The 13,219-nt window shown below is 42.9% G+C and overlaps 1 protein-coding gene across 22 annotated transcripts in view; it reads right to left on the bottom strand.

The window, feature by feature from the left end:
* Nucleotides 1-13,219, bottom strand: part of KMT2C (lysine methyltransferase 2C) — a 255,472-nt gene that overhangs the window by 10,082 nt on the left and 232,171 nt on the right. For all 22 annotated transcript variants that reach the window (XM_084859346.1, XM_084859347.1, XM_084859349.1 and 19 more), the window contains one exon: nucleotides 10,308-10,415. In XM_084859346.1, coding sequence (XP_084715472.1) covers nucleotides 10,308-10,415 — 108 coding nt within the window. The remainder of the gene's footprint in view (nucleotides 1-10,307; nucleotides 10,416-13,219) is intronic.

Raw genomic sequence — 13,219 nt, 5'->3', positions numbered from 1 at the left:
CTTTTTTTTTTTTTTTTTACAGTGGCCACACACTGGGTTCAGCTGTTCACCACAACCCCCAGATCTCTTTCTTGGTCAGTCACTTAGCTAGCTCAGATCCCATCAGTTTAAACTTGAAGATTTTTTGCCCCAACACGCATCACTTTCCACTTGCTTAGACTGAACTGCATTTGCCATTTGGAATGCCCATTCTCCCAGTTTGGAGAGATTGTTTTGGAGCTCCTCACAATCCCTTATTGTTTTGACAGCCCTAAATAATTTGGTGTCATCCGCAAACTTGGCCACTTCACTGCTCACTCCTAATTCCAGATCATTAATGAACAGGTTGAAAAGCATTGGTCCTAATACAGATCCCTGTGGGACCCCACTATTGACATCCCTCCATTGGGAGAATTTACCATTTATTCCTACTCTCTGCTTTCTGTTCTTTAACCAGTTACTGATCCATAAGAGGATCTCTCATCTTATTCCATGACTGCTAAGTTTGCTCAGGAGTCTTTGGTGAGGGACTTTGTCAAAAGCCTTTTGGAAGTCCAAGTAAATAACGTCTACCAGATCACCCCTGTTATTGTCACTCTCAAAGAACTCTAAAGGGTTAGTGAGACAGGATTTACCTTATGGAAGCCATGTTGATTCTTTTCCTCTATATGCATGCTAATTTTATCTTTAATTATGCTTTCAACCAATTTACCTGGAACAGAAGCTAACCAGCCTGTAATTTCCCAGATCACTTTTTAAAAATGGGTGTTACATTGGCCATGATCGAGTCCTCTGGTACAGAGGCTGATCTTAGGGACATGTTGCATATTTTGGTTAGAAGATGAGCAATTTCACATCTGAATTCTTTAAGAACTCTAGGATGGATACCATCTGGACCCAGTGATTTATTTGCTTTCAATTTGTCGACAAGGCTGAGAACGTCATCTTTTGTCACCACTATTTGCTTAAGTTCCTCAGACTCTCTTCCTGAAAACATCAGTTCAGGCACAGGTATCTGTCCTATACCTTCTGCAGTGAAGATGAGAAAAATTCATTCAGTTCTTCTGCAATCTCTTCATCCTCCTTTCTTTCTCCTTTAACTCAGTTGTCACCCAACAGTCCAACTGCCTCCCTAGCTGGTTTTCTGCTTCTGATATATTTAATGAATTTGTTATTGCTGGCCTTGATGTTGCTAGCGATATGCTCTTCAAAATTATTTTTTGATCTCTTATTGTCTGCTTGCATCACCTTTGTGCAATCTTGTGCTGCCTTTTGTTTTCCTCATTTGGGCAAGACTTTCATTTTCAGAAAGAAGCCTTCTTTTCTTTAATAGCTTCCTTGACACTGCTCTCTAACTACGCCGGTGACCTCTTGGACTTGGTGCCACCTTTCCTAAGCTGTGATATACATTTTATCTGAGCTTCTATTATTATGGTTATGAATAGCCTCCACGTATTTTTGAAGGGCCCCTTCATGGATCACTGCTTTGTTGTGGTGAAGGGGCTTGCGTAACTCAGTGAAGCCATAAGCTATGCCGTGCAGGGCCACCCAAGACGGACAGGTCATGGTGGAGAGTTCTGACAAAATGTGGTCTACTGGAGAAGGAAATGGTAACCCACTCCAGTATTCTTGCCAAGAAAACCCCAGGGAACTTATCACAAGGCTAAAAGAGATGATGCCGGAAGATAAGCCCCTCAGGTCAGAAGGTGTCCAATATACTACTGGGCAAGAGCAGAGGGCATTTCCAAGTAGCGCCAGAAAGAGTGAAGCGGCTGGGCCAAAGCCGAAAGGACACTCAGCTGTGGATGTGTCTGGTGGTGAAAAGAAAATCTGATGCTGTAAAGAACAATATTGTTTAGGAACCTGGAATGTAAGGTCAATGAATCAAGGTAAGCTGGAGGTGGTCAAACATGAGATGGCAATATTGAAGATCGACATCTTGGGAATCAGCGAACTAAAATGGACAAGCATGGGTGAATTTAATTCAGGTGACCATCATGTCTACTACTGTGGGCAAGAATCCCTTAGAAGAAATGGAGTAGCACTCATAGTCAATAAAAGGGTGGGAAAAGCAGTACTGAAGTACAATCTCAAAAACGATAGAATGATCTCAGTACGAATCCAAGGCAAACCATTCAACATCACAGTAATTCAAGTCTATGCCCCAACCACTGAGGCTGAAGAAGCTGAGGTTGATCGGTTCTATGAAGACCTACAACACCTTCTAGAACTAACACCAAAAAAAGATGTCCTCTTCATCATAGGGGATTGGAATGCTAAAGTAGGAAGTCAAGAAATCACTGGGATAACAGGCAAGCATGGCCTTGGTGTAGAAAATGAAGCAGGACAAAGGCTAATAGAGCTTTGCCAAGAGAACACGCTGATCATAGCAAACACTCTTCCAACAGCACAAGAGGCGACTCTACACATGGACATCACCAGATGGTCAATATCGAAATCAGATTGATTATGTCCTTTGCAGCCAAAGATGGAGAAGCTCCATACAGTCAGTCGAAACAAGACCTGGAGCTGACTGTGGCTCAGATCATGAGCTGCTGCTTGCAAAATTTCGGCTTCAATTGAAGAACGTAGGGAAAACCACTAAACCATTCAGGTATGACCTAAATCATACCCCATTTGAATACACAGTGGAGGTGATGAATAGATTTAAGGGATTAGACCTGATAGACAGAATGCCTGAGGAACTATGGACGGAGGTCCGTAACACTGTTCAGGAGGCAGCAACTCAATCCATCCCAAAGAAAAAGAAATGCAAGAAAGCCAAGTGGCTGTCTGATGAGGCTTTACAAGTGGCTGAGGAAAGAAGGGAAGCGAAAAGCAAGGGAGAAAGGGGAAGATATATCCAACTGAATGCAGAGTTCCAGTGAATAGCAAGGAGAGACAAGAAGGCCTTCTTAAATGAACAATGCAAGGAAATCGAGGAAAACAACAGAATGGGAAAGACTAGAGATCTCGTCAAGAAAATCGGAGATCTCAAGGGAACGTTTTGTGCCAAGACGGGCATGATAAAGGACAAAGAAGGCAGGGACCTAACAGAAGCAGATGAGATTCAGAAGAGGTGGCAAGAATACACAGAAGAACTATACAGGAAAGATCTGAATGTCCCTGATAGCCATGATAGTGTGGTCACTGAACTTGAGCCGGACATCCTCGAGAGTGAAATCAAGTGGGCCTTAGGAAGCATTAGTAACAACAAAGCTAGCGGATATGACAGTATTCCACCTGAGCTATTTAAGATCCTAAAAGATGATGCTGTTAAAGTGCTGCACTCAATATGCCAACAAATTTGGAACACTCAACAGTGGCCACAAGACTGGAAAAGGTCAGTTCACATTCCAATTCCAAAGAAGGGCAATGCGAAAGAGTGTTCAAACTACTGTACAATTGCGCTCATTTCACATGCCAGCAAGGTTATGCTCAAAATCCTACAAGCTAGGCTTGAGCAGCATGTGAACCGAGAACTACCAGAAGTACAAGCGGGGTTTCGAAGAGGCAGAGGAACTAGTGATCAAATCGCCAACATTCGCTGGATCATGGAGAAAGCAAGAGAATTCCAGGAAAACGTCTATTTCTGCTTCATTGACTACGCTAAAGCCTTTGATTGTGTGGATCACAACAAACTGTGGCAAATTCTGAAAGGGATAGGAGTACCAAACCACCTTACCTGTCTCCTGAGAAACCTGTACGAGGGACAAGAAGCAACAGTAAGAACCGGACATGGAACAACCGATTGGTTCAAAATTGGGAAAGGAGTACAACACGGCTGCATACTGTCGCCCTGCTTATTTAATTTATATGCAGAGTACATCATGAGAAACGCCGGGTTGGATGAATCACAGGTTAGAATTAAGATTGCCAGGAGAATTATCAACCTCAGATACGCAGACAATACCACCCTAATGGCAGAAAGCGAAGAGGATCTCAAGAGCCTCTTGTTGAGGGTGAAAGTGGACAGTGCAAAAGCTGGTTTGAAACTCAACATTAAAAAAACGAAGATCATGGCATCTGGCCCCATCACTTCCTAGCATATAGAATGGGAAGAAATGGAAGCAGTGACAGATTTTATTTTCTTGGGCTCTAAGATCCCCGCCAGACGGTGACTGTAGCCATGAAATTAAAGGACGCTTCCTCCTTGGGGGGAAAGCTATGGCAAACCTAAACAGCATTGTAAGAAGCAGAGACATCACCTTGCCGACAAAGATTCGTATAATCAAAGCGATGGTTTTCCCAGTAGCAATGTACGGCTGTGAGAGCTGGACTATAAGGAAGGCTGAGCTCCAAAGAATGGATGCCTTCGAACTGTGGTGCTGGAGAAGACTCTTACGAGTCCCCTGGACTGCAAGGAGGTCAAATCAGTCAATCCTAAAGGAAATCAACCCTGAGTGCTCATTGGAAGGACAGATACTGAAGCTGAAGCTCAAATATTTTGGCCACCTAATGCGAAGAGAAAAGTCACTGGAAAAGGCCCTGATACTGGGAAATATTGAAGGCAATAGGAGAAGGGGACGGCAGAGGATAAGATGGCTAGATAGCATCACCGATGCAATGAATATAAATTTGAGCACACTCCGGGAGAGAGCGGAGGACAGGAAAGCCTGGCGTGCTATGGTCCATGGGGTCACGAAGAGACGGACACGACTTAACTACTGAACAACAACAGCGTCGGAGGCCTAATCCTGTTTAGAGTCGACTAGGAAAAGCACTCAAAAATGTAGTTAGCAACATCATTTTATTTTAGAAATAATACTTTGCTAACAACATAAATGTAAAATAATTTTAAATTATTTTAAAAGAATGGATGCCTTCGAACTGTGGTGCTGGAGAAGACTCTTATGAGTCCCCTGGACTGCAAGGAGGTCAAATCAGTCAATCCTAAAGGAAATCAACCCTGAGTGCTCATTGGAAGGACAGATACTGAAGCTGAAGCTCAAATATTTTGGCCACCTAATGCGAAGAGAAAACTCCCTGGAAAAGACCCTGATGCTGGGAAAGATTGAAGGCAAAAGAAGGGGACGGCAGAGGATGAGATGGCTAGATAGCATCACCGATGCAATGAATATGAATTTGAGCACACTCCGGGAGAGAGCGGAGGACAGGAAAGCCTGGCGTGCTATGGTCCATGGGGTCACGAAGAGACGGACACGACTTAACTACTGAACAACAACAGCGTCGGAGGCCTAATCCTGTTTAGAGTCGACTAGGAAAAGCACTCAAAAATGTAGTTAGCAACATCATTTTATTTTAGAAATAATACTTTGCTAACAACATAAATGTAAAATAATTTTAAATTATTTTAAAAGAATGGATGCCTTCGAACTGTGGTGCTGGAGAAGACTCTTATGAGTCCCCTGGACTGCAAGGAGGTCAAATCAGTCAATCCTAAAGGAAATCAACCCTGAGTGCTCATTGGAAGGACAGATACTGAAGCTGAAGCTCAAATATTTTGGCCACCTAATGCGAAGAGAAAACTCCCTGGAAAAGACCCTGATGCTGGGAAAGATTGAAGGCAAAAGAAGGGGACGGCAGAGGATGAGATGGCTAGATAGCATCACCGATGCAATGAATATGAATTTGAGCACACTCCGGGAGAGAGCGGAGGACAGGAAAGCCTGGCATGCTATGGTCCATGGGGTCACGAAGAGTCGGATACGACTTAGCGACTGAACAACAACAACAACAATAATTTTTGAAGCAATTTAACGTCCTTTACCCCCCGCTTTCAAATTCATTATTACCAGTTCCCTCATTTTAGAGAAGTTTCCTCTTTTGAAATCAAATGTGACTGTATTGGATCTCCTGGGCAACTTTCCACTTATATATATATTAAATCTGATAGCACTGTGGTCACTTTTTCCAACTGGTTCAACAACATTTACTGGTCCAACTAGATCCTCTCCTTTGGTTGCTTCCATGACCAACTGTTCTAGGGCACAGTCATTTAGGACATCAAGAAATGTAACCTCTTCATCATGACTGGAACATGCATTTATCCAGTGAATGTGGTGGTAATCGAAGTCCACCATTATTACAACACTTCCTCGTTTGGAGGTCTCCCTGATTTCGTTTTCCATTTCAAGGTCACCCATTTCGTTTTCCATTTCAAGGTCACCATGAGCATTCTGGTCTGGGGGATGCTAGCACATTCCTAGCACTAGATTATTTTGGAGCCGGGTATTGTCACCCACAGCGCTTCTGTGGAAGAGTCTACCCCTTTTAGGTGTTCTAGTCTGCTCAACGCTATGCCCTCTTTGATATACAGAGCAACACTTCCCCTAGTATGCCCTTTCCTGTCCTTCCTTTGGATTTCATTACCATATCACACTGGTTCTCTCTGTTCCATCAGGTTTCAGTAATGCCCACTATATCCAGGTTCTCCTTCAAAACCAAGCACTCCAGCTGCCCCGTCTTATTTATTTATTTCATTTCTATACCATCCAATAGCTGAAGCTCTCTAGGCGGTTCACAAAAATTAAAACCAAAACAAATTTTGGCTCGGAGGCTTCTAGCATTTGCATAGAAAAACCTATACATGGTATCCTCCCCCAGATGCCTCTGGCGTGTGCATCTTTTGCAATGGGATGTTGGCCTCTCTGATTGGCTACAATGTTCTATCATGTATCATGTACTCCTGGCCGATTTCCTCCCCTTTTACATTTGGGCAATCAAAAACATTTTCATCTTCATCCCTTTGGGATGATTTAACCAGATCTGGATGCTTCCCAGCTCCTGTCAGCTTTTCCCCATTTCCCCAGAGTTTAGTATAAGAGCTGATTTGCCACCTTTTTTTATGTTTAGTGCCAGCAGTCTGGTTCGATTTTGGTTCATGTGGAGCCTGTCCCTCTTGTCCCAAAATGTCCCCCAGTGCCTAACAAATCTGAACCCCTCCTCCCTGCACCATCATTTCATCCACGCATTGAGACTCCTCAGCTTCGCCTGTCTAGCTGGCCCTGTGCATGGAACAGGTAGCCTTTCAGAGAAAGCCATCTTGGTGGTCCTGGATTTCAACCTTCTACCTAGCAACCTAAATTTGGCTTCCAGGACCTCACAACTACATTCCTCTACATCGTTGGTACCAAAATGGACCATGACAACTGACTCTTCCTCGGCACTATCTAGTAGGTTATCTAGACAGCACGTGATATCCACAACCTTTGCCTCAGGCAGGCAATTTACCATGTGGTCTACATGCCCATCAGAAATCAAATTGTCTATGTGTCTAATGGTTGAATTTCTCACTACCACAAGCCCCCTTCACCCCCACCCCGAGACACATCCTCAATGCAAGAGGATATTGGCTCATATTCCAAGGAATGGGTCCCTTTGAGGTGATCATTTCCCTATTCCTCAGAATGATGCCCTCCTTCCCCGAGACCCCCATTCTCTGTGACAGCAGAGGAGCTCTCACCCTGGGAGTGGGACACCACTAATAGGCCCCTGAAGGTCTCATCCACCAACCTCTCTGCCTCTCTTAGCTTCTCCAAGTCAGCAACTTTGGCTTTGAAGGAACAAACTTGTTCCCTGAGAGGCAGGAGCTCATTACACAGAGCACATACCCAGAACGTCTGTCCAGCAAGCAGACAGTCATATAGGTGGCACGATACTGGATAGCCCCCACATCCGTGCTAGCTTTCAACCTTCATAACTGGTGGTGGTGGTTGCTATGATGATGATGCTTGTTTACCTGGAAAACTGAGTGGTTACTACAAACAATCTGCAACTAAGTTGCAGATTGATGCAGAAATGAGACAGAATGGACTATGAAAGAACTGGAACAGACCAGAAATAGACTGATCATTCCACCTGTTATCATAACACAATTAAGATCACAAGAATTAACTCACATGAAAAATAAACTCTTCATTTAAGTTACACACCAGAGACATATCTTGCAAAAACATTTTTATTAAATACAGTATTTCTAGTTTCATAATTTTAAAAGATAAAATTATATTGCTAAATTATAAAAAAAAAACCCTGCAGTTTAAAACCAGAGTTAAGTCTATCTCATGTTGGCTCAAGTTCCACAAAGCCAGAAAACTGGAAACCAAGGCTGATGCCTTAACAGATGTGCCCCATGATCAGTAATAATGTTGTGCAATGTCACGAATTGTATTTGCTTACAATTTACCCTCCATGTACCCACAATTTTCCTTGGTCTTTTAGGCCCAAATGCAGATGGAAAGGATGGAGTGCCTGGGACCAGCAAAGATGCCCTATGTTGTCCTGATCCTGTATTGCCTTATGAAGCATCTGAGCCTTACTGCATTGGTAGAGGAATCCCCCTGTGAGTTGAACCATTCCTGTTTGTTGCTTGTAAGCGTGCACAAATTGTGACATTAAACAACACCATTACTGATCATGGGGTACATATGTCAGTGCCCTGTTTCCTGTCTTTGTAGTCTTAAACTGGCTGGGTTTTTGATAATTGAATTTCCCTGTTTTTTAAAAAAGGAAACTGTATCATTACAGTGTTCTGAAAAAAACAAGAACACAAACTAAAAAGCAAAACACAGACAAGACATTAACTGGGTAGATGTGTTCAAATGAATAGATGTGTTCCTGTATGCTCAGAAAGACTTATTTGTGAGTAGGTCTGCACAGGATTCCCACATAGCCTTCTTTTCCCCTCCCTCTCTTCAACAGTGATTTTTCTATCAGGCAGAATAGCTCCCTCAGCCCTCAAAATTACCTCACTCTTGTCTCAGTTTCCAGTTTCCTGCTACCCTTCCCCCTACTGTCAAAAAGTTGGCAGGAGAACTGCACTGGGCATGCTTAACTTATGTCAAGCATCAGGATTCTAAAATGTCAAGAAGAGTTTCCGTGGACAGAGGAGGCTCTCCTTTGCAGACAGGCACCCTCCACATGTAACATGGACAAGAACAGCAAGGGAGGACAGTGGAGCTAGCAGACTCATTTCTGCTCCCTCTCCATGTGTGTAGAACATACACATGAAGAGAATAACTGAACAGGGCTAGATTCTTACAACCATCTTAATGACTGTACACAGTGTGAATACCCCTTGTGTGAGACATGATCCTTGTAAGTCCTTTTCCTACCACTCAGAAAAGGACAGCAAAGATTGGGGCCCTCACACTGTCTTTCTGTCTTCAGAAAGTCAGCACATAGGCCCCAGTCCATATATTTTCTTTACCTACCACATGGAAAGGATAATCAGGGATCGGTGCCCTTGTGCTGCAATTCTGCTTTCGGAAAGGTAATGTGAGACCCTGATCCTTCTGCTTCCCCCTGTGCATTCCATCCCCATCCCACATTCCCTGAAGATCAAATGACATGTTAATTTAAAGATTAAGTTTTAATCTTTAAAACTTAAAGTAAGCACCTGGGACCTAATATGGATCAGGACCTTAGAGTAGGAGATAGGGAGCTTTGCTCTTTGCCTGCAATATACATTACAAATAGGTGCGGTCTTGGCAATGTAAACTGGAAATGTGGGGGGCCTGATCCAGACTGTGGACCACAGCAGGGGCCAGTGGGAAGGGGTTAGAGTTCCTCAAGCCCTCCCACCCCCGACTAGGGTCCTATTCTATATAGTAATGTGTAGCCTGAGCTTGTGAGGTCAGATTCTATAAATAAAGGGATAGGCATTGGACATAGGATACTGTAGATTTCCTCTGCAAAATCTTTTGAAACCACTGAAGTACTGGCAGCATTCTAGCTTCAGAAAGAATCTGAGCATGCATGACAGAACTTTGCCATAGGCTATAATGGGGCAGGAAAACCTTAGTAACATTTGAACCATGGCTCAGAATTTCACCAAACCAATGAAAGGCATGCTTCAACAAGCCTGACTGAAGTACACAAACATTTGAAAGAAATATATGATATGCCTTGCCGCAGATTGATTAAAAAGGCAAATGTGTCAATTTTCAACACATCTTAACTTGCTGAGCCTGTAAAAATTATTTTTTATCAGTTTGAAATTCTGCACAATTGTACAACTCATAAGGTAGATCAGGGAGGCCAAGTTTCAAGTTATCAGCTCATTTGGGGTCATTTTTAAAAGCAACAGAATTTTGCTTATAATGGCGGAATCTGGGGGGGGTGACTCACCTTAACTAACGGGGCACTCCTATGCCCCTTTAGTAAATCTTTTAAATAATCTTTGTTATATATTTTATTAAAGCAGCAGTACTGAGAACGGCTATATGTATTTTATCATGTTTATGTTTTTATTATTTTTTATATTTTAACCATTCTTATGTATTCTATTGCTTTAAGCCACCTTGGGAGGGCCTCTGCCCTGAAAGGCAGCCAAGAAATATTTTAAATAAATAAAATAAATTTACCTTGTTCTCTGAGTTTTTTGCTTGCATGGATGCTGAATAAAGAACAAAGCAATTGTTGCTACAGAAAACAATCTCTCTCTCCATTCTCTCAGACTCCTCTCTGGAATCCTGGAAATAAAAAGCCAAAAAACATAAAAATGTACTTCAGGAATGTCATTTCACTAGTACTCACTGGTATAAAAAACAAGATCTCTATTACTTGTAAGAAACTTATTTTATGGTAAGGTACAATGTCGGAGCCCCTTCATGGATCACTGCCTCGTTGTGGCGAAGGGGCTTGCGTAACTCAGTGAAACCATAAGCTATGCCATGCAGGGCCACCCAAGAAGGACAGGCCATGGCGGAGAGTTCTGACAAAATGTGGTCCACTGGAGAAGGAAATGGTAACCCACTCCAGTATTCTTGCCAAGAAAACCCACGGAACGTATCACAAAGCTAAAAGATATGACGCCGGAAGATGAGCCCCTCAGGTCGGAAGGTGTCCAATATACTACTGGGGAAGAACAGAGGGTATTTCCAAGTAGTGCCAGAAAGAGTGAAGCAGCTGGGCCAAAGCCGAAAGGACACTCAGCTGTGGATGTGTCTGGTGGTGAAAAGAAAGTCCGACGCTGTAAAGAACAATATTGTTTAGGAACCTGGAATGTCAGATCAATGAATCAAGGTAAGCTGGAGGTGGTCAAACATGAGATGGCAGGATTGAACATCGACATCTTGGGAACCAGCGAACTAAAATGGACAAGCATGGGTGAATTTAATTCAGGTGACCATTATATCTACTACTGTGAGCAAGAATCCCTTAGAAGAAATGGAGTAGCACTCATAGTCAATAAAAGGGTGGGAAAAGCAGTACTGAAGTACAATCTCAAAAACGATAGAATGATCTCAGTACGAATCCAAGGCAAACCATTCAACATCACAGTAATTCAAGTCTATGCCCCAACCACTGAGGCCGAAGAAGCTGAGGTTGATCGGTTCTATGAAGACCTACAACACCTTCTAGAACTAACACCAAAAAAAGATGTCCTCTTCATCATAGGGGATTGGAATGCTAAAGTAGGAAGTCAAGAAATCACTGGGATAACAGGCAAGCATGGCCTTAGTGCACAAAATGAAGCAGGACAAAGGCTAATAGAGTTTTGCCAAGAGAATACGCTGATCATAGCAAACACGCTTTTCCAACAGCACAAGAGGCGACTCTACACATGGACATCACCAGATGGTCAATATCGAAATCAGATTATGTCCTTTGCAGCCAAAGACGGAGAAGCTCTATAGAGCCAGTAAAAACAAGACCTGGAGCTGACTGTGGCTCAGATCATGAGCTTCTTGTTGCAAAATTTCGGCTTAAATTGAAGAACGTAGGGAAAACCACTAAACCATTCAGGTATGACCTAAATCATATCTCTTATGAATATACAGTGGAGGTGAGGAATAGATTTCAGGGATTAGACCTGATAGACAGAGTGCCACAGGAACTATGAACGGAGGTCTGTAACATTGCTCAGGAGGCAGCAACTCAATCCATCCCAAAGAAAAAGAAATGCAAGAAAGCAAAGTGGCTGTCTGATGAGGCTTTACAAGTCGCTGAGGAAAGAAAGGGAGCGAAAAGCAAGGGAGAAAGGGGAAGATATACCCAACTGAATGGAGAGTTCCAGAGAATAGCAAGGAGAGACAAGAAGACCTTCTTAAATGAACAATGCAAAGAAATCGAGGAAAACAACAGAATGGGAAAGACTAGTGATCTTGTCAAGAAAATTGGAGATCTCAAGGGAACGTTTTGTGCCAAGACGGGCATGATAAAGGACAAAGAAGGCAGGGACCTAACAGAAGCAGATAAGATTCAGAAGAGGTGGCAAGAATACACAGAAGAACTATACAGGAAAGATCTGAATGTCCCTGATAGCCATGATAGTGCGGTCACTGAACTTGAGCCGGACATCCTCGAGAGTGAAGTCAAGTGGGCCTTAGCAAGCATTAGTAACAACAAAGCTAGCGGAGATGACAGTATTCCACCTGAGCTATTTAAGATCCTAAAAGATGACACTGTTAAAGTGCTGCACTCAATATGCCAACAAATTTGGAACACTCAGCGGCCACAAGACTGGAAAAAGTCAGTTTACATTCCAATTCCAAAGAAGGGCAATGCCAAAGAGTGTTCAAACTCTAAGAAAGAAGTAAGAGAAGTAATAGTAAGAAGCAGAGACATCACTTTGCCGACAAAGGTCCGCATAATCAAAGCTATGGTTTTCCCAGTAGTAATGGATGGCTGTGAGAGCTGGACTATAAGGAAGGCTGAGCACCGAAGAATTGATGCTTTCGAACTGTGGTGCTGGAGGAGACTCTTACGAGTCCCCTGGTCTGCAAGGAGGTCAAATCAGTCAATCCTACAGGAAATCAACCCTGAGTGCTCATTGGAAGGACAGATACTGAAGCTGAAGCTCAAATATTTTGGCCACCTAATGCGAAGAGAAAAGTCACTGGAAAAGGCCCTGATACTGGGAAATATTGAAGGCAATAGGAGAAGGGGACAGCAGAGGATGAGATGGCTAGATAGCATCACCGATGCAATGAATATAAATTTGAGCACACTCCGGGAGAGAGTGGAGGACAGGAAAGCCTGGCGTGCTATGGTCCATGGGGTCATGAAGAGACGGACACGACTTAACTACTGAACAACAACAGCGTCGGAGGCCTAATCCTGTTTAGAGTCGACTAGGAAAAGCACTCAAAAATGTAGTTAGCAACATCATTTTATTTTAGAACTAATACTTTGCTAACAACATAAATGTAAAATAATTTTAAAAAATGCTTTCCGACATACAAAATGATTCAAATTGCACAAAATGCCATAACAAATGAAAGGAAAGAAAAACTAATATAAGAAACAAACACCACTTTGAACTATTGAGAGT

This window comes from Heloderma suspectum, chromosome 5 (assembly GCF_057233095.1).
Source record: "Heloderma suspectum isolate Gila_16-S chromosome 5, 16-S_ref, whole genome shotgun sequence".
Lineage (NCBI taxonomy): Eukaryota > Metazoa > Chordata > Lepidosauria > Squamata > Helodermatidae > Heloderma > Heloderma suspectum.
The sequence above is the reverse complement of the archived record's forward strand: the minus strand, read 5'-3'. Positions and strand labels throughout refer to the sequence as shown.